General features: G+C 39.5%; 1 protein-coding gene across 19 annotated transcripts in view; it reads right to left on the reverse strand.

Annotated features, from left to right (window-relative positions):
* RBFOX1 (RNA binding fox-1 homolog 1) overlaps positions 1-19,319 on the reverse strand; it is a 957,841-nt gene that overhangs the window by 736,321 nt on the left and 202,201 nt on the right. For all 19 annotated transcript variants that reach the window (XM_074918958.1, XM_074918956.1, XM_074918994.1 and 16 more), the window contains exon 2: positions 17,994-18,056. In XM_074918958.1, the coding sequence (XP_074775059.1) occupies positions 17,994-18,056 (63 nt within the window). The remainder of the gene's footprint in view (positions 1-17,993; positions 18,057-19,319) is intronic.

Below are 19,319 nucleotides of genomic sequence, written 5' to 3' on the forward strand. Positions count from 1 at the left end.
ACAGATATTAAACTGATGCACTCCTTGATCTTTGCCTGAGCAAACACTTACATTACAAGATCATTAAAAACACACATTCAATTAATTGGAAGAGTTGTCTGATGACAATGAATTTGAATGTTTTTTCCAGTCTTGCTCATATAATTGAAGTCACGAGACTATACTTGGCTTGCAGGAATGAAGAACTAGACCATAATATGTTTCTACTGGAGGCAAGTGAACTGTCAGCAACAACAACCACAAAAATACTTGTACTGAAAGTATTACCTTAGTATCAGGTCTACTTTAGGAAACAGCTGTCTTAAAACATAATTGGGAGTTGTTTCTTATAAAATACATTTTTTTTCTAATATTAATTAAAAAAAAAAAAAAAAAAAGGATTGGGTAGTTATGTATCAAACCTGAGTGAAACTGCATTCACGCTACTGTACCCCAAGATGGGGTTTACCTTAAAACACTGATTTTCTGACTAAATACATGCATATCTAATCAGTTCTGATCAGAACTAGAACTATCACATCTGGGGAAAAAAAAAAACACAAAAAAACAAAATAAAACACCCCAACAATCAGCTCATTAAAACCCCAAGGACATGCCTGAATTTAGATAGACAGGGAGCAGTCTCACTGCTCAGAGTACAGAGGACAGGCATTGCTACTCACAGGGCACAGTCATTGCACCGAGTTTGCAAGGGCTCAGGACTGATGCCTGGAGGGCTGGCTGGACTCCCGAAGCTGGGAGCTTTGGTTTTACTTGGTTTAACAGCAACTGCAACTGTTCTAAGGGCTACACGGGAATTTGTTTCATGGCTGATCGCCTTTGTATGCTATCAACTTTATTTTTAATTTATTTATATATATATATATATATATGTAGACAGCAGTAGCAAGGAGTTATTCTGTGTAGCCTGAGCTACTTCTGACTAAAGTAATGATGTAGTTTCGAGGAACACAGGCCAGATATGATGGCAAATGCCTTGCAAGTTGGCACACAAGATGCAGTGTAGAGGGGTTTAGGCAGAGGGTGAAGAGCAATAGGGGCACGGGACAGTCGACGGTTCTAAATGGCTCACCACAGTCTGTTAAAGGAATATAGAAATTAAGAAATTCAAGAAAGAGGCCTGTTTAGGGGTGAGAAAGAGAAAAAAAAACAACCCAGTATCTAAGACATGGAGAAGGCATTGTGTTACAGAAAATTAGATGTAATGTGGTACTGCAGATCAATGAAGAAAGAACGAGGTGTTGAAGCATGTCAGAAAACATAAAAATAACCCCAGGTGAACTGAAAGGAAAGGAGAGGAGAAAGAGGAAACACCTCCAACATCACACTCCTTCCAGTGAGAATTTGGGACACGTGACCTGCCGCAAACCATTCCCTTTTTCTTTGAGCAAGACTATTACCTTCGACGTCAGGATCCAGAGGCAGTGTGGGGAGTGAACGTAACACTGGGAAAAGGTGTAGATATTAGAAGTGTATATATGGCATTGTTAACCGTATAATTACTGAGTCTTTTTCTGTAATCATTTTAAAAATAATTAATTATTATGGGTTTTCCTTCTTTTTTTCTGCAATAACTACTTCTGGCCTAATAATACTTACTTGATAGTACTGTTAATATTTCAACTACACTAAGCATAAATCCTTGGTTCTACAGAGATTTGTTTCCTTTCTGCCCATAAAAAAAAAAATTTTGTACATCACAAGGTTGTTCTCTCTAGCACGGTCCCAAGAAACCCCAAGATGAGTGCAAGGGAAGCAGCATGACAGGAGCCGTAGTCCTGTGGTTACACACCGTGCCCTGAAGCATTGTAAACGCACAAGAACTGAAGAGTTTCTACTACAGGGACTGTAATGTCCCTGCATCATTTTACTGGAAGCTGAGTAGCAACAACTGACTGGCACAGGTGTGTGTCCCTACTTTGTGGCTTCAGTGACTTAGTGCTGAAAGAGATGAGGACAGTCACCACACCAGACAGCCAGAGTAAGCCAAAGCGAGTAGACAGCAGCTCACTAAAGTTAGTTGGGAACTGTCAGTGTTAGGTGAATGGTTGGACCGGGTGATCTTGAAGGTCTTTTCCAACCTAGATGATTCTGTGATTCTAGAAACGGTCTCCCAGTTGTAGCATGCTCTGTGAGGCTATCCAACCCCTTTGGGGAAAAATGGAAACACCAGATTAAATGATTAGTAATTGCATTAAGAAAAAACAGGGATGGGATGGGATGGGATGGAATATTTCAGTTGGAAGAGATCTACAATGCTCATCAATCCAACTGCCTGACCACTTCAAGTGTGGCATTAAGGGCATTGTTCAAACAGCTCTTAAACACGGACAGCCTCGGACACTGACCACCTCTCCAGGAAGACTGTCCCAGGAAAAGCAGCCTAAGTGAACACAGGTGGAAGACGCAACTGCAATAACTACTGACCCTTGCTTACCTCTGCGAATTTCCCCTACTACAAGTAGTGATTGACATGGAGACAGCAGCCCACACTACAGTGTCTGGAGGAGACGACTCTCAGTCTCGTACCAGGTTCAGTCAAGGCAGCAGCCCACGCCGCAAGTACTTTAATGTTCTCCTGAACAATATAAAGCAGTTTATCCAGGAAGCAGAACTCACCAATGGAGGCAAGATGCTAACTTCTTCCCTATTTAAAGGGCTATTCAGAATGTCTTACCTTAATCTAAAGACAAATTAATCCCACTTGGCTCCCTCTATCATCAGCAGAAGTGGAGGGGTTCTTATAAAGGAAAATTAAATTCTTTCTCTGAACTGCAACACAGAAAGCCCTCTATTTCTAATAAACTGAGAGTAAGACTAATCGAAGTTTAACCTTTATGAATAGCCCCTTCATCACTAAAAGCTCAGGTATACAGATATTTTGCTAAAATCGCATTTTGACTGTAGCACTCTGCTAAATAACCTGTTACAAGGACGGGAAGATAGATTTTGAAGTGTTTAGACTACTTAAAATTCATCTGCCTGAGGAAGGAACCTGTACAAACTCATTCATACGGGTTACCCTTTGTCCCACCCGTGCTGTTTCGTTCAGAACGCAGAGGTGAAGTCCAGCAGCATTTCTCCTCTCCCGAGCAGAGTGCGCGAGGTGCTTTCTGCACTCCGAGCCTGCCCGCTGCACCTGGGCTAAGGGAACAGCCCCGCGAGTGCCTCCGCGCCGCAGCCAGCTCCGGGGGCGAGCGAGTCCTCTGCCAGAGCCAGGCTCCACATCCACAAAGGAAAGAGAAATCTGCTCATAGCAGAAGTCCATACACCTTGTTCTCCCTACCAAGAGGGACTCTGGGCCACCAGAGACAATTAATAACTCACCATGGATATGCCGGTCACACACATGCACGCTGAGGAAATGTCTATACAATTATATTTTCTCTTTTTTGGAGATTTACCCTAATTTCGCTGTTTGTGATATTACTAAGCTGCTTTTAATGTTGTGATTGTTGGGGTTTTTTTTTTCACACGTTAGATCAAAAGTGGTCTAGTGGCCATAAACTCACAAATGTTCCTACTAAATTTCATTTGTTTTCTTATCTATTACAGATAGTCCTTTTGAATAAAATAAAATGACAGAGACCATCTCGGTGCTGAAGATAGAATGTGAAGAGTAACACATCACTGAAGGACATACTCAAATACTAGTTCAGCCCAGCAATTTGGTTTCCTAGGAGTTTGCTGGAAAACCAAACCAAACCAAAGCTGGGCTAGCATTCTCAAATCCTTCATGGCATGTATTTGGACAATATATACAGAACTGAGAGACATTTCTTAAATCCATAAAAACGTGGATGGATTTCTTGATATTTTTTTTTAGGTGTTACTATCAGGCTGATTAAATGGTGAACAATTGCAGTTCATAAGAAAAAAGATTGAGGACAAAATTTAAAATATGTCGAAGTGAATGTTAAGCTTACAGCAAAAACCTAAAAAAAAAAGATAAAATATATTAAAAAACAAATTAATTGCCTTCCAAAATGCTTCATATAAAAGGTGACCCAAATTTAAAGACTGTAGCATGTGTTTTGAATTTACAACACACCATGTTGTTGCAAGGCACTCGTATAACCTTAATAAAACATTCTGCAATCTAAAATAACACGAACAGATCCAATTCAACAAAAAATGGCTTCCAACAAAAGCTACTGCTACTTCAAATTAATTAAATTATTTCATTTCATCATAATTCAACAAATACATTTTAAAAGCCAGTGAGTATCATAAATGTCGATTCCTTTCTTTAAAGTTCCTATTACATATTTATAGATACACTACAATTTTTGCATACAAAAATAAAGTAACAAAGAGCTACACACTAAATTCATAAATACACTTCTAATGCCATATATTAGACGTCAGACGAAATACATCACTCCGGAGATGTAAAGGGCTATTTCATTGCTGGTTTGCATTTTAAATCTTTCTGAAACTGAAGCCAATCTTCTTAAATATGAGAAGGTAGCTACTACCTAGTATTACGTACTTCGGAAATCTTACTAAAAAGGTGCCATAATCACCTTTTCGATTTCTATCACACCATTGCTAATAACATTCTAAGTTGTTTGGTTTTCCTAGGCAGTTGCCATGCATTTGCAAGTTCCAGAAACGCACATTTTTTAGGCTGAGACTTTCCACGATTAACTCCTTCTAAGCAGGCAGCCGTGAAAGAGGATCCTGACTCTTTCAGAGAAGGGTAGAAACGTGACAAACATTCTAAGCATCCCTTAATGCTATCAGAGAAAACGCTTAGAATTTCTCAAGAGAAACAGTACAAACATCCTCCTGTAGCTTATCACACGGGTTTAAGGAGAATTAAAATGATTTTAAGAAATCACTTCCAGAGAGGCACAAAGTAAGATTTTAGTGAAGCTTTGTCAAGCCACCAGTCCCCAAAGAGCACCAAGCCTGTTAATGTGTGTATTCATGCACGGCTTCATTAATGTAAATAAACTCTGATTTCACTGAAATAACCCATGTCAGTGTACATATAAAGAGACTGGAATTTATGAATAATTAAGACAAAATCCTCCCAATGATTCAGCAATCTGAAGTAAAAAAAAACAAAACAAAACAAAACAAAACAAACAAACAAAAAAAACACCTAAAACTATTCATTCCAGTTAGGAGATTTCTGAATCTATAAATCTGACCATCCCTTCGTTTTACAAACAGGGCAGGTAAGATCCTGCGCCAATGGGTGTAAGCACATGGAAGTTGTTCTTTTTAAAAGCTGTTTAGGTAAACAGAGATGCAAAGTTCACACTTAATCTAAAAATCTTTGAATATCACAACCTATATTTTCCAATAAAATGTGGAAAATGCAGCACATACTCATAGAAGACAGAAAAAGCAATCCCCACGTTACGTTGCAGGTTGAGACAGCTTTGCAGTGCTGCAAGAAAGCTTCAAAGCCCGCATTACAGCTTTGCAAGTTTCTATCATTATTGACCTAGACTAGCTAAATAATGAGCTAATGCTTTCTGATTCTGCTTGAATCAGCCTTCGAGACAACTGTCCTCTATCAAAGAGCTGCTAAACAGTTCTACAGGATGTATCTTAGAGAAATTTCAGCATAACCCTCAGGGCAGCCCAATGTTTCAGAACAATTTTAGGCAGAAGTCAGGACTAACAAGCAAACGGCATATTGAACATAGCGGAAATGATCGATTAAGAAATCTTCCTTTTCCAGACATCCTAATAAATAATCATTAAGATTCACATCTGGTAAAACATCTCTATGAACAGAAGAGCTGTTTTGCTGGATTGCATCATTTAAAGCAATACAATCCATCCAACACCGATCAGTACTGGATGCTTATGACAGAATATAAGCATCAGTCTTTCACACAGTACCTCGCAAAGTGGAATATCCTGCATTTTGTCGTGTAGGCAAATACTGCACGTTGCTTTATACAACTATTAACTCGCTTATATTTTTTTTGCATCTAAAATACCAAGTGGCAAAACTTTGCAGAATAGCATTATAGAGCGTGAAACAAACATTCTTTACATGAGCCATTGCTCGATCATTTTACCGAGTCCATAATCCTTGCCTTATGAGTCGTATCATTATAATATCAATATTCAAATCAATGGCAATAATAATGTCAATCTCTCACTTTTCTCCTATGTCACTCACCTGTCAACTATTTTTCACGGTAAACAGCTCTAGCATTTATTTAACGTCTGCCCTGTACAGAAGCTGTTCCATAGCTCTGATCATTTCTCTCACCTTGCCCTGGACTACACCTTTTCGAGACACAGGGTAACCAGAACTGCTTAGAGTGAGCACATGTAAGACCAATGCAAACTCCAGCAGAGACCATCCTATATTTTCCCTACTGAACGCCTTCCCTGAAAATTGCTTTTTTTGACAGCTGTCAAGCATTGAAATAATGCTTCTGAGAACTCCATCTGATGTTTCCCAGAAAAGCATCTGAGCAATAATAGTCATGTACTCCCTCCTCAAGAACAGATTTTCATCTATTATGAAATTCTGAAAGCAAATTTTATTCTGTCACTTAATCCTTTGGCTTTCTGCACTTTCCCAGTCAGTCTTAATTTTGTCTGTACTGAATAATCTTAACAAAAATTCATGTCATTATTTTGTCCCTTTTACACACTGAATAGTACCGATTCCCATGGACTTTTAGCTACAAACCCCCTTCAGCGTAAAAACTCAGAATTCATTCATACCAGTAAAATGCTAACGGATCTGCCTTCATCACACTTTAGCCTCCTGGTTCACTGGATGTGCACTTAAAATCTCTCCAACCCTTCTCCTCTCTGTGACGGGAAGAAGACCCTAATCTCTAGGCTCTGCTACTGAAGTCTGGGCAAGGTAACTGCTTGCTTTTGCTTCTGAACGCATTTTCCCACTGACCCCCTTATCTTTACAATGAGCCCAACTGTGAAACCCTTCTGCAATTCTATGCGATTTATCTTTAATAATTGTGTCACCACCATGTTTTGTTTTGGTTTTTTGCCTTCCAATTCAACCTTTTAACAGATCTTCCATTGACACTTCAGTTCAAGCACTTTATCCCCCCCATAAAGAACGGATCTTTGTATAAGAACCTTCCTGACTTTACGGCAGAGAATACTAGTCCATGGAATTAAGCTTATTTTGAGGTGGTCCCTCCATACTTTTTAGAACTTTTATTCTTTCCATCCTACACTATAAGCAATGGGATGATTATGCTGGTTTTCTCCCCTCTCTTTTTTCAACATCAAGCCCAGAAAGTACATAAGGAAGGAACAATACCTCCACCTGGAATGAAGCATAAAGCCATCTGGGACTTCATTCCGAGACGTGAGGAAAGCAGGAGAAACAGGCCATGAGGAGAAGTGGGATGGAACAGAAGGAAGAGGGAGGGGAGTGAGCCTGGAGTAGACTGTTACTGAAATCTCTACACAGGGTGGAGACAAAACAGCAAGTGTGATAATGTCCCCACTTTGAGCAAAAACAAAGGTCTCCCAAGAAACTACGGAGGCAGTTGTTGGATGTCACGGAGGAGCATTAGCTCGGGGGCTGCTTACAAGGGCGTTCCTTCGGGGCCAATGGTCCCGAGGAAAGAATTTATTGACATCGGGGGGACACACCGTGGACACAACCACAGCCAATTTAAATATGGGCCGTTTTCTTTATGAATCATGTAAGAGCTGTCTCATATTACACTGAAGCGGCTTTCAGGAACAACCACATGATACAAACATCCCTAAACCCACAAAGACTCACCGCATTTCATTTAACTGCACATCAGATGGTACAAAATATTTTTAGCGTTTCAACAAGCGAACTTTAGAGCTGCTTTACAAGTACTCTCTCAAGAATTTTACCGCTCTATCCCTTTGGTACACAAGAAAGAACAAGTTAAAACCTGAGCTGTAAATGATATTCATCAAGTTATGCAAATGTAAGTTTTCTACAGTAGTTAAACATCAAGTATAAAAGAACAATATTTTTTTTTCCCACAACCTATTAAATAAACATTGAGTATATTGTTTTAAGCATACCTGTAGGTTGTAAATCTATATCCCCCTAATCACATTCCTTAAATTAACGTTCCTGAATCACTAATAAGAAATGGCATTGATCTGCCATAAAATTACTTGTGTAGTAACTGGTTTAGTTTGTTTTATTAGTGTGTTCATCAGTAGTTAAGAGCTAGCATAAAATATTTCTAGAACAACATCATCTGAAGCCCCACAATTCATGTAATTCAGATTTTCTGCTTTGAATGACAAAGCCACACCTGTGAAACCAAATCTGCGCCAATACATTCAGCTCCTATCATCTGAATATCCCCACTGTTATAGCAGTAAAACTGCTCATCTCTGAAAGTTTGCATCAGTTCACGTAGGAGAATAGAGACCAGCCACAAACAGATGGGAGTGCCATCACTTCATCACTGCCCTTGTACCTTCAGATTTAATTCTGTGTAGCTGTTGCTAGATGCTGTTATTTGCAAGTGATTTTTTGTATAATTATATTACACATTCTTGCTGTTAGGAGTCATCTATGATGATTCTGCCTCCTGTAGACGTGCTTTTCTTTACAGCTATCTGGCGTACTACTAGCGACCAAGTTGCAGAAAAGCTTGTCAGGCAAAACAAGCCCTATTGCCTGTAGGGTAAGACTGGGAACCAGAAAATACTAACATTTGGAAACCATAACTCATGCTGAAATTTTCTTTTGGGTTTCAAGGAATCTGAGTGGCAAAGCAATTGATTTGTACTTCAATATCCTAACCTGGCTTATACAAAAGACAGAAAACCACCTGAAATTATTTTGGCTCTGCAACTTTTATTACTTGTAGACTGTGCAGACCTAAAAATCAATAGCACATGACAAGTTGGTCTTGATAAAAACATAATTTGTGAACCGTTTTAGATCAATCTTTTCTCAGTGTAGACTCAAAATACATATTTCTTTTAAAAATGGGTCATTTAGCTGTGCAAAATATTCCTCAAGAGAAAAAAACAACACAAAAAACCTACCCACACCCTCAAACAAAACCACCACCCCTTCACTGTTTCTACTGCACCACTTCAGCTCTCTTCCAGATGTGCTCATAAAACTTCATTCCTCTGGCGTGCAGATGAAGGAAGCAGAAACTTCACAGTGAAGAAGAAGAAGAAAAGCAACAGTTTTATAGCGTATCGGCTCTGGCTGGGATAGAGTTAATTTTCTTCATAGAAGCCCCTACGGTGCTGTGGTTTGGATTTGTGACTAAAACAGTGTTGATAACACACCCGTGTTATTGCTGGTGTCAGGCTACTGCTGATCAGTGTTTGCACAGTGTCAAGGTGGTGGGATTTTTTTTGCCCTTTTTCCTCATTGTTCCTCTCCAACCAGTGGGCTGGGGGTACCCAAGAGGTTGGGAGGGTTCACAGCCAGGACAGCTGGCTTCAAGTGACCAAGGGGATATTCCAGACCATTTGATATTCTCAGCAGTAAAAAGCCCACAGAATGGAGGAAGAAGGGGGGGGGAGACATTCATGTTTATGGCATTTGCCCTCCCGAGTTACGGGTGATGAAGCCCTGCCTTCCTGCAAATGGTGAAACACCTGCCTGCCAACGGGAAATGGTGAATTAATTCTTTGCTTGTACACGCAGCTTTGCTTCACTTATTAAACTGTGTCATCCCAACTGCTAAGGTTTGGGTTTTTTTCTTTGCTTTTACCCTTTCAGTTCTCTCCCCCATCGCACTGGGGGCAGTGAGCAGAGCTGGCGGGTGGGGGCTGACCTGCCAGCCAGGGTCAACCCACCACTTGCAGGGAAACACGTTCCTGGACTTTGTCAGTACAAAGAACATACAGCCCTGCCTGAAATACCGTACAAGGTAGCTGAACATGACTTGTGTGCTGGTCTCTGAGACCTGCTCCACCTAACAAGCACGTGGCCCACTATTTCTTTAGAGGGAAGTTAAAACACACCCTCTGCGGCACAGGCAGCTTTCCTCCCTCCGCACGCACAGACAACACCTCGGTTCTTTGACCAAGCTGCCCAAATTTGCCCTGTATTGTTGGAGAATGGCTTCAAGAACAAGGACATGGCAGTATGGAAAAACTGTTTAGAGATTAAGTACGGGGTGATTTGTTACGTCTACACAAGATAGATATTGCGTGAGTTGCTTAGCTACTATCTCCTGCCTGGAACTGAAGCTTCCCCCCTACCTGCGAGAATGCGTATGTCAGCAAAAAATTACTCCAAGAACCTACCCAAACCGGCACAGAGGTTTGGCCCAGACCCAGGGCACAACGGAGGCTGTGCAAGACTTCAGGGTGGAAAGGTCAGCAGTGAGGAAGAGGAGAAACTTCCTCTCTGCGACCACCGACCAGCCCTTTACGCCCCCTGCCCAGGACATTGAGAGCTCATTGCGCAGGCGTAAAAGGAAGGAGACCTAATTACAATAAGAAGCGAAGATAGGCGGAGATAGAACATAAATATGTATAGGCGTTCTATGTATATGCAATACTGAGTGGATATAAGGATGTAAGCAGACAGAATAAAGCTGAAGCTTGCTCTATCATTCACACTGAATCAACTGCTTGCTTCCTCCGCTCGTCGAATGTTCGTGGACTACACTGTATGATTAGTGTGCAATGATTTCGGTAGGTCACAGACAAAACCCTCTCATTAATGAATTAACAGATGTAAATATATTTCAATACTGTAAAAGATACGGGCTCACTCACTTGGTGAGAAATCCCAGACCGCTCAACCCCAATGATCAGTGCTACAACGCTCCCCTAGTTCCTAGTGAGCTTCTAGAAAGGTCCAGTCAGAGCAGTTCTGAGAGGTACAGTTCAACTTCTGCCGGTAGTTAGCAATCCTGAAGGCCAAATGCAAATGTTTTCTGTCAAACTCACAAGCCACTGCATGTTTTTAAACCTCTTAAACTATGCAGGATAAACATTTCATTTTACGCCAACAGATTTGTTCTTATTTCCCAGCACTGTCCTTCCTCGCTGAAGATCCATTTTCAAACCATCATTCCATGCTCAAGTTTTAAAAAGCTGTCAGTTATATGATCTCTAAAATACCTTGCAGGATCCGTAGAATTCTCACATAGCATGTTGTTTATCGGTTGTGCACGAGCTACACAGGAATAACATGTTAGAACACAGACTTGCCAACTCAGCAACTAACCTCAAATGTAACAGGAAAAAAAAAAAAAAAAAAAAGGAAATTACAGTTTCCTCACATCTATTCCGATTATTACAATACAAAACTGTTCATTTCCATGAACAGCAGCAGTAAAGCCACCCCTGAAACAATAATATGCTATCACACCTGTGCTCAGGGCTGCATCCAGACATAGCTCAGCAGGATCTCAGATCCAACACACGATGCACAAAAAGACAAATACTGTGGCATTAGATTGGCGACGAATGCATCATGTGCAGGGCCAGAATGACTCCCCATTGAATATAGGCCTGACCTGCCCAGCATTTATTGCAAAATTCTGTGTGCACGCACTGCTGCAGGCTCCTGGCTTTGCCACTCCCTAAACCAGCCCTTCTCGAACGCGGTGTGCTCAGGCAGCAACCAACTGTGAGGAGATGGAGCAGCACACCAACATATTGTAGCAGTAACACAGAAATGGCTCCTCCAGGAATCCTGGGCTGCTCACACACCCCAAAGCTCAGAATATCACTGCTACAGTTAACAACATTTGCTATACTGAACGACTCAAGTGCTTGCGATGACAGTACCTTCACTTTGCATAATTAGCATTATCAGAAAAAGTTACAGAAGTCTGTTAGCTCTTCAAAGGAAAAGAAAAAAGGATCAAGTGTCTGTCTTTATTAAAGAATGCTAACACCCTTGACATGACCCAGATCATCGTGAGGACTGTTAAATTTCAATTAGCTTTGAGCTATGTTGATAGAACTTTATTAATAATTGCATGATTTTCTTGAGGAAAATTTTCAATTTTTTATGAGACAGGAGAGAGCATGAAATTGTAAGCTCTTTTTCACTTGTTAAATGTAAAAATCATTAACAATAAAAGGTATTGGATTAGAGGAAGAGCAGGAGGAAAGATGGCCCAGTAAAAGAGGCAATGATTTCGGATTTGAGAAAATATGAATTAAAATCCTAGCTCTGCTATACTCCTTCTCCTGGCACATCAGTCAGGCTGTTCAATTTTCTGGCTTCTCCTTCTGTAATAAAGAGATAATAACACGTACCAATCTCACAGGAATTTGGGGACTTGATATTTCTTAAATGCCACAACGCTATGGAAATGAACTTGATCAAAAACATCTTAATGCTGTAATCTGGAGAACATCCAGAGTGCCTACAATTGCCAATGGAAGTATTCTGAGCTAAGTGTTCACATGCCTGTGAAAATTTTCATAATGCCTGAATATGTCTGCAACATAATGTCTATGAAGCTAATAGCCCAGCAGTGTCTGAAAAATGGCTGCTACGTACAGTAAATCCAGATCCTAAGGTTTATCTATATTCAACCCCTATAGCTTTTACTTGGTAGACTCAAAGCACCACTTACAAAGACAGAGGATTTAGAAAGATCACAGAGGAATCCATCAGAAAGAAATACTGACGGCATTCTTAAAAGAGAGGAAGGAGAAAAGAAGAAATTATGCGATATTTCTTTACATGTACATGTATATAACCAAGACAGAATTACAAAACTAACTTTACTAATAGAGTTAGAGTTCAAAGTAATCTAGAGTAATATTTTTAAAAACCCATTTGTGTTAGGAGTCTCCTTCTTCTTTTCAAAACATCCTATTTCAGTAAACGTTATGCTCTTGATTCTGCTTTGAGAAAGTAACTTCTGAATTCTTTAGATGCTCAAATAAATGGATATATAATTATCTGCAGCAGTGATTAAACACAATACAATGAATGATAGTGTCTTCCTTTATTTATGCAAGAAGATCATGATTTAAGTGAAATGAGCAGCATAGCCACCCGCAAAATCAAAAGTAGACCACTGATATTCTGGTTTGTAGCTTGTACAGATATAATGCCCTGCTCTTTCACAATTTAGGTAATCATAAATTACAGCAGTGGTTTAACATCGATTCATGTAAACCTGATACCACGTAACTGCTCTTTTTGTCTAAGATCATTAGAGATTTTACTGATATAAACTTCAATTTAATGACATCCAACAAAAGAAAACATGGGAAATGACATAAGGCAAACCTTGGAACATGCAGACTAAAAAAACCCCAAACCCACGAAACTCAGCAAAGGTAGTATAGTTAGTTATCTGTGAGGAAAGAGTTAAAGATCATATCTAACTAAACATGTATCTAACTAACGGAAAAGTAATATTACAAATCATCCACCTAAAACTGAATTACCTTGCACAAGCACTAGAAAAAAAAAAAAAAAAAACAAAAAAACAACAACAAAACAAACACAGGTCAGGCTTAGATCCCTTAGTTAAGCTTTTTCCGAAGGAAAAACATCCATGAGAATATTCTCCTGCTTACAATTAGGAGTGTGTAAATGCCTCGCTGCTTCCAGTCCTTAATGAATACCTACGGTAACTGCTGAAGATATCTGAAGATATTGCAAAACAACAATGAATAATATGACAGTGGAGCAGATACTAACAACTAAGCAGTTCCCCATCCTCGCTCAGATGAAGTAATGGAGCAGAACTTACTGCTTCATTTAAGTTATCTAGCTACCATTCTTCAACCCTTTTTATTCTAATTCACAGGTATCGGTAAGTCAAAGCGCTGCAATTTTAAAAATATTCAACTCTCTAGACTAATACTGTCTTTCAGACTACATCAGAATACAGAGAGATGAATAAATAAGGATACAATCATTAAAATCTTTTTTCCTTACACATTTATTAGAAAAAAAGGTTATCATAATGGTTTCTTTCTAAGAGAATTATGGTATTTTATAATAGCGCTCTTTCACAATTATTTTGTTCATGCCTCTCAGGTAGAAATCCTTAGATCACACTATACCTCTCAGATTCCTCTGTGGCATGCTGGGTTGTTTTAGAAAACGGATTTATCGTATCAACAATTTGAAAAGATGCGTTTAATGAGGGTGGGAAAAAGGACCCATAATCCCCAATAATAAAAGATTTTCGATGTAAAAATGGCTGGTTTTCTGTTACTTATTTCATCTCAAAGGAAAATGCAGCTCTAAAATTAGAGAAAAGGGTGTTAAATGCTTTTCTTTCAGTGGCTTTATAGGCCTTTACAGCACAGCAACTAGTTTTGTGTCACTGACAGGCTGTGACACAGACAGAAGTGAAGACGAGCCTCTTTTGAGACCAACCTGCATTTACATCCACTGGGGTTTAAAATGGGGGATAATCATGGCAGATCTTCCAAAGAATGGGACTATCAAATTAACATGGAGCAGCACCACTGTCTCATCCTTCCTCTATTACCTTAAATATTTCTAGCCAAGGAAACACGGTAGTATAAAAAAACCGAGATCACCCAACTACAGTTACGTTTATCAAAGCTGTGTCAGAGCTATGTACAATCTGAAGATCAAGAAAAACCAGTAGAATGGCAAGTCTACAGAACTTCTCTTGAAAAACAATCGTGTAAACTTCTGCAAAACATGGAAAAGAGAACAGCTTTCTTCTACTTTTTTTTTTTTTTCCCCTGAACTGTTTTCAGAGAGTTTAGGTGGAACGCCAAAGAGAAACGGCCTCTTTGCCAAAGAATTATAGCTTTGGGTAAAAGAGTTGTGTAGGGGAGGGCCGAGCAGAGTATTAATCTTTCCAAATAAGCCAGGCACAGAGAAATGCCACACAACCACTAAGTGTCCGGTCTTCTTGAAGCGGGAACCAGTCAATGATCTTCCATTTTACATGTGCAGATCACTGTCATCACCCACAAGATCAATCCCACTTCTCGTCTTTCAGTTTTGAACGACGTGCTATCGTAGCCTGGGCCCTCGCCTAACACTGCCCTCTGCAGCTTTCCCACCTTAAGGAATTCCAGCTCCTGACAATGGAACGGGAAAAATGCTCCAGTCGAGGCAATGAGCGAGGACTCTGCTGATCTAGGTTTTATGATCCATTTCTGCTACAAACTTCTTGCCAGTCACTCTTTGTGCTTGATTTCCTATTTTATATTTGGAACAATTCTATCTCCTTCGCCTGTCCTGTTTATTTTTAGTTGTTTCTGGGACTGTCTTTTATTGCTCTGTTTACTGGTTTGCTCAATGCGCTGCAGCTTTGGTTGAGTACCGTAGACATTATTGCACAATTAATAGAAGGTCAAATGCCAAATAAATCCATTGGCTATAAAATTGAATTTCAAAATCCAGCATTTCTCTGTAATCAAAGTGTTAAAACTACACTTAACATATTTATCTATCAAAATGAAATAGAATAAGATTATAAAGCAACCATAGCTAGAAATTACAGTTAAATTCAACTGAAGCATACCAAACACAAATCTTGCTGTGATTATTACACGAGGGTTTTGACATTTCTGACAGACGTTGGTTTCATTACACACATTTCCATAATCTTAACACGTCTGTGTTGGATTGGTATTGCTATTTTTAAATGCTTCTTCTAAATAAGGGAGTGGGACAAACCATTTTATAATCAGTAATGTACTACATGTGTACACCATGTCACGGGTGAATAGGGCATAACGCCCAGCCATATGGTGTACTGAAGAGCCAACTCATCTACATAGACTGTTACCAGGCAACATGCTGGACTTCAGTCTGAGCTTGGTAAAAAAATGACCTCTTAGCCCTAGAGTTGATTGATATTCATTGTGCTGGTTAGGTTATGATCACAAGGGAAAACAATAAAACCAATTATGCACATTGAGATTTGGCAGCATTAAACCTTCCCCAAGTTCCAAATGAGCATTTTCTTCTTCTTTCTTGTTGTAGATCCTAAATCTCTGCCTTAGCTTGTTGAAGGAAGATGAATATCTTTTCCTTCAACTATATTTAGAAATACCAAAGCAGTGTTTTCACAGTAAAATTAATATCAGCTTCCTAAAAACATGCCAGTAATTATCTCAGGGACAACTGTCTCCCATGGGTTAGAAAACCCAACCTCATTCTTGCAATTTTGACCACAATTTTTTCTCACAAAAGCCGTCAGTTGCATCACATTCTGCTACGAGATGTAAGGTTGTTTTGCGATAGAAAATACTGTTTATGACTGCGCTGGTTTGGGCTCGATAGAGTTCATTTTCTTCGCAGTAGCTCCTGCAGTTGGGATGTGGGCTGAGAAGAGTGTTGCTGACAGGGGATGTTTTCCTTACTGCTGAGCAGGGCTCACACAGGGCCGAGGCCCCTTCTCTCCTCAGCCCACCCCACCCGCCAGGGGCTGGGGGTGCACCAGGGGCTGGGGGGACGCAGCCGGGACGGCCGACCCCGACTGACCCAAGGGACGTCCCAGCCCACGTGGCGTCGTGCTCAGCAGATCAAGCTGGGGCAGGAGGAAGGGGGGCACGCTGGAGCGACGGCCTTTGGCTGCCCAAGTCCCCGTGAGGCGCGATGGAGCCCGGCTGTCCTGGGGAGGGCTGAGCCCCTGCCTGCCCAGGGGAAGTGGGGATGAAGCCCTTGTTGCGCTTTGCTGGTGAGCACAGCTTTTGCTTTACACCTTAAACTGACTTTTCTCAACCCAGGAGTTTCCTCACTTTTAATCTTCCGATTCTCTGCCCCATCCCACCCTGAAGGGGCAAGTGAGAGAGACGCTGTGGGGGCTCCATTGGTGCCTGGGGTTAAATCACAACAGTGACAGAGGAAAAGCAAAAAAGCAACAAGCACACTGAGCACTAAGCACTCATTTAAATCTGTCCTCAAGATGAACAGGCTTCTTTTTTTTTTTTTTTTTTTTTCTTCTTTTTTTTTTTTTTTTTATCATCCTGTAAGCCAGGCAGTCTTTCTGAAATAATGAAATCTTTTTTCAAAGACATCAAGAGGAAGATTGCGTTCAGTGTAGGTGAAGAAATGTAAAACTATTCTTATTTGTAACAAGGACTGTATGTCTAATTTTTGCAGTGACACCAAACTGTGTGTTGAGGCAGAACTCAACCGCTAATATTACTACATTTGAACAAAGATGTGAAACTATTCTTTTGTCAATACACATGTGCAACTTCTTTACTTTCTACACACAGAACAAAGTAAAATTATAAATGAATATAAAACAAATCCATCCAGTCAGCCCCATACAGAACAAGCCATGCGTATTACACAATACAAAATGTTAGAGCCTTGCAGTTTAGTTTAAACAGAAGATTATTCTTTTTTTATTTAAGAGTGCCAAATACACACCTACCAAGAATCATACAGTTAGGTTTTTTCTGGTACTTCCATATTTATTAAGATAAGTATATAAAGTTCTATCCTGATTAAAAAGTGCTTAATCAATATTGTTTCTTAGTATGTCTTAAAACAAAATACTTTACAAGAGAAAATAAATTCCAGGTATGAAAGAGCAACAAATAGTTGTGAAAGCTTCTTCTCAGGAATGAAAAAAAGGAAAAAAATTAATCAGCACAAATACTTTTTCACATGTCCGATAAATTTTGCAGCTTATATTCATTCATCCCCATTCTGATGTTAGAGGTGCGTTTTAAAATGAAAGCACTGACGACTTATCCATAGTTGTTCTACAGGGAAAAAAGTGTCTGTGACTAATCTATATACAAAATAATTTCTTTCTGATTGAACCGGCCAAAGCCAAAATAGATACGATAGCGACATCACCCCAACATGTAAAAGGGAAATACAAGAGGAAAGCACTTAAACCCACAGTCAGAAACGGGGAAGATTATTTTCTGAGCGTGTCACTAGCAAGTTGTTGTTTACTGAGGACTAAGAAGGATCAGATCTTGTACTTGTAGTCTATTAGTCTTGCGACCCAGCATTAGCATGGCAAGTTGTGAAGTCCAAATTCATCATGACAGCACAACAGAGATTTCAGTCAAATTCCAAGGAAGATAAAATAAACAACAACAAAAATCAGTGCACTTACTGAAAGAAGGCTCCGATCATGAAAACAATAGGCACCACTTGCATGGGGCTTCTGTGTAGTTTCCTAAGGAAAAAAAAAAAAAAAAAAAATTCTTACTGTAAATGAGAGATTCAAAGGAGATCATACTTGTGCCCTGCACTCAGGGAAGGCAGAAGGTAGGCTTCAACATTCAAAGGGTTGGAACAAAAAAATAAAATTGCTATTGCATTATTTGGGCTTTCACAAGAAGGGTTAAATACATTATTGGGTCATAATTGCATTTTTATTGTAGTACAAAGCCGAAGAGCAAAATCTGATTGTACTAATACTAACACAATTTTATTATTTATTTATTAATCATTCAATGAACAGTAAAAATTTCCAGGCAGTTTGCAATTTATTTGAAACCTAAATCATATGTTTGCATTATGAACTTACCTAACAAAACAGACATGCAATTACCGTGCCATAGTTCAAATTTTCCCCCAGCATAGGTTTCTGTTTCAATAGAAACACACAACTGAGATTTACTTTCCGTGTATTTTTTCAACTGAAAACTTCAAGCAATTTTGCAAAAGAAAAAATACCGTAAAATAAATAGAAGAGGCCATCCAAAATATATTATCGATGCACATAGTTGGCAATTAGAATAGGGGACCATCCTGTTCCATGCCACTTTTCCTTATTGACGAGCAGCTGGTGACATGTAATGTTTTATTGAATTATTCATTGAATTTTAGAAGTTACAGTAACCTCAGCCATGTTTTTTCATAACAGACTCTCCCCGCATGCATTTTTCATTTCAGTGTGCAAGTAGTAGTATATAATCTGATACAAATACTCCCGAAAACAGAAACACTGTACACACTGTGAGCCTCAAAGAAAACACACACCTACGTCTATGTATTAGCAAAACAGTCTGTAGAGAAATTTAATACGCTTTTTATCCTCCTCAATAAAATTTCAAACGGTGAATATATTGAATATTTTTCACAAAATATTCAATTTTAAAGAAACAAACAAAAAAAATAGCAGTAAATCAAAAATCAGTAGTTCTCTAATGCAGTTGAGGATAAACAACAAGAAGAACCAGTACCAGGAAGGTACATTGTTCTAAAAGTATGTCAGGTCATATTGCAATTATCAAAAAAAACCCCAACAACTTCAGAATCTGGAAAAAGTGACATTCAGCAGCAGAAAACATACTTGCATTTTGGTCTCCTCGGAGCAGAGACCGTCACTAGGAGAGTATCTGCCAAAGGAAGATCCTGCTTCACAACTGAAGCTCCTAGCAGTAATTGCAAGTGTCTTGCTGTCAGAAAAAGCCCACAGTAATCAATTTCTGAG

The sequence above is a fragment of the Athene noctua genome, chromosome 15 (genome assembly GCF_965140245.1).
Source record: "Athene noctua chromosome 15, bAthNoc1.hap1.1, whole genome shotgun sequence".
Lineage (NCBI taxonomy): Eukaryota > Metazoa > Chordata > Aves > Strigiformes > Strigidae > Athene > Athene noctua.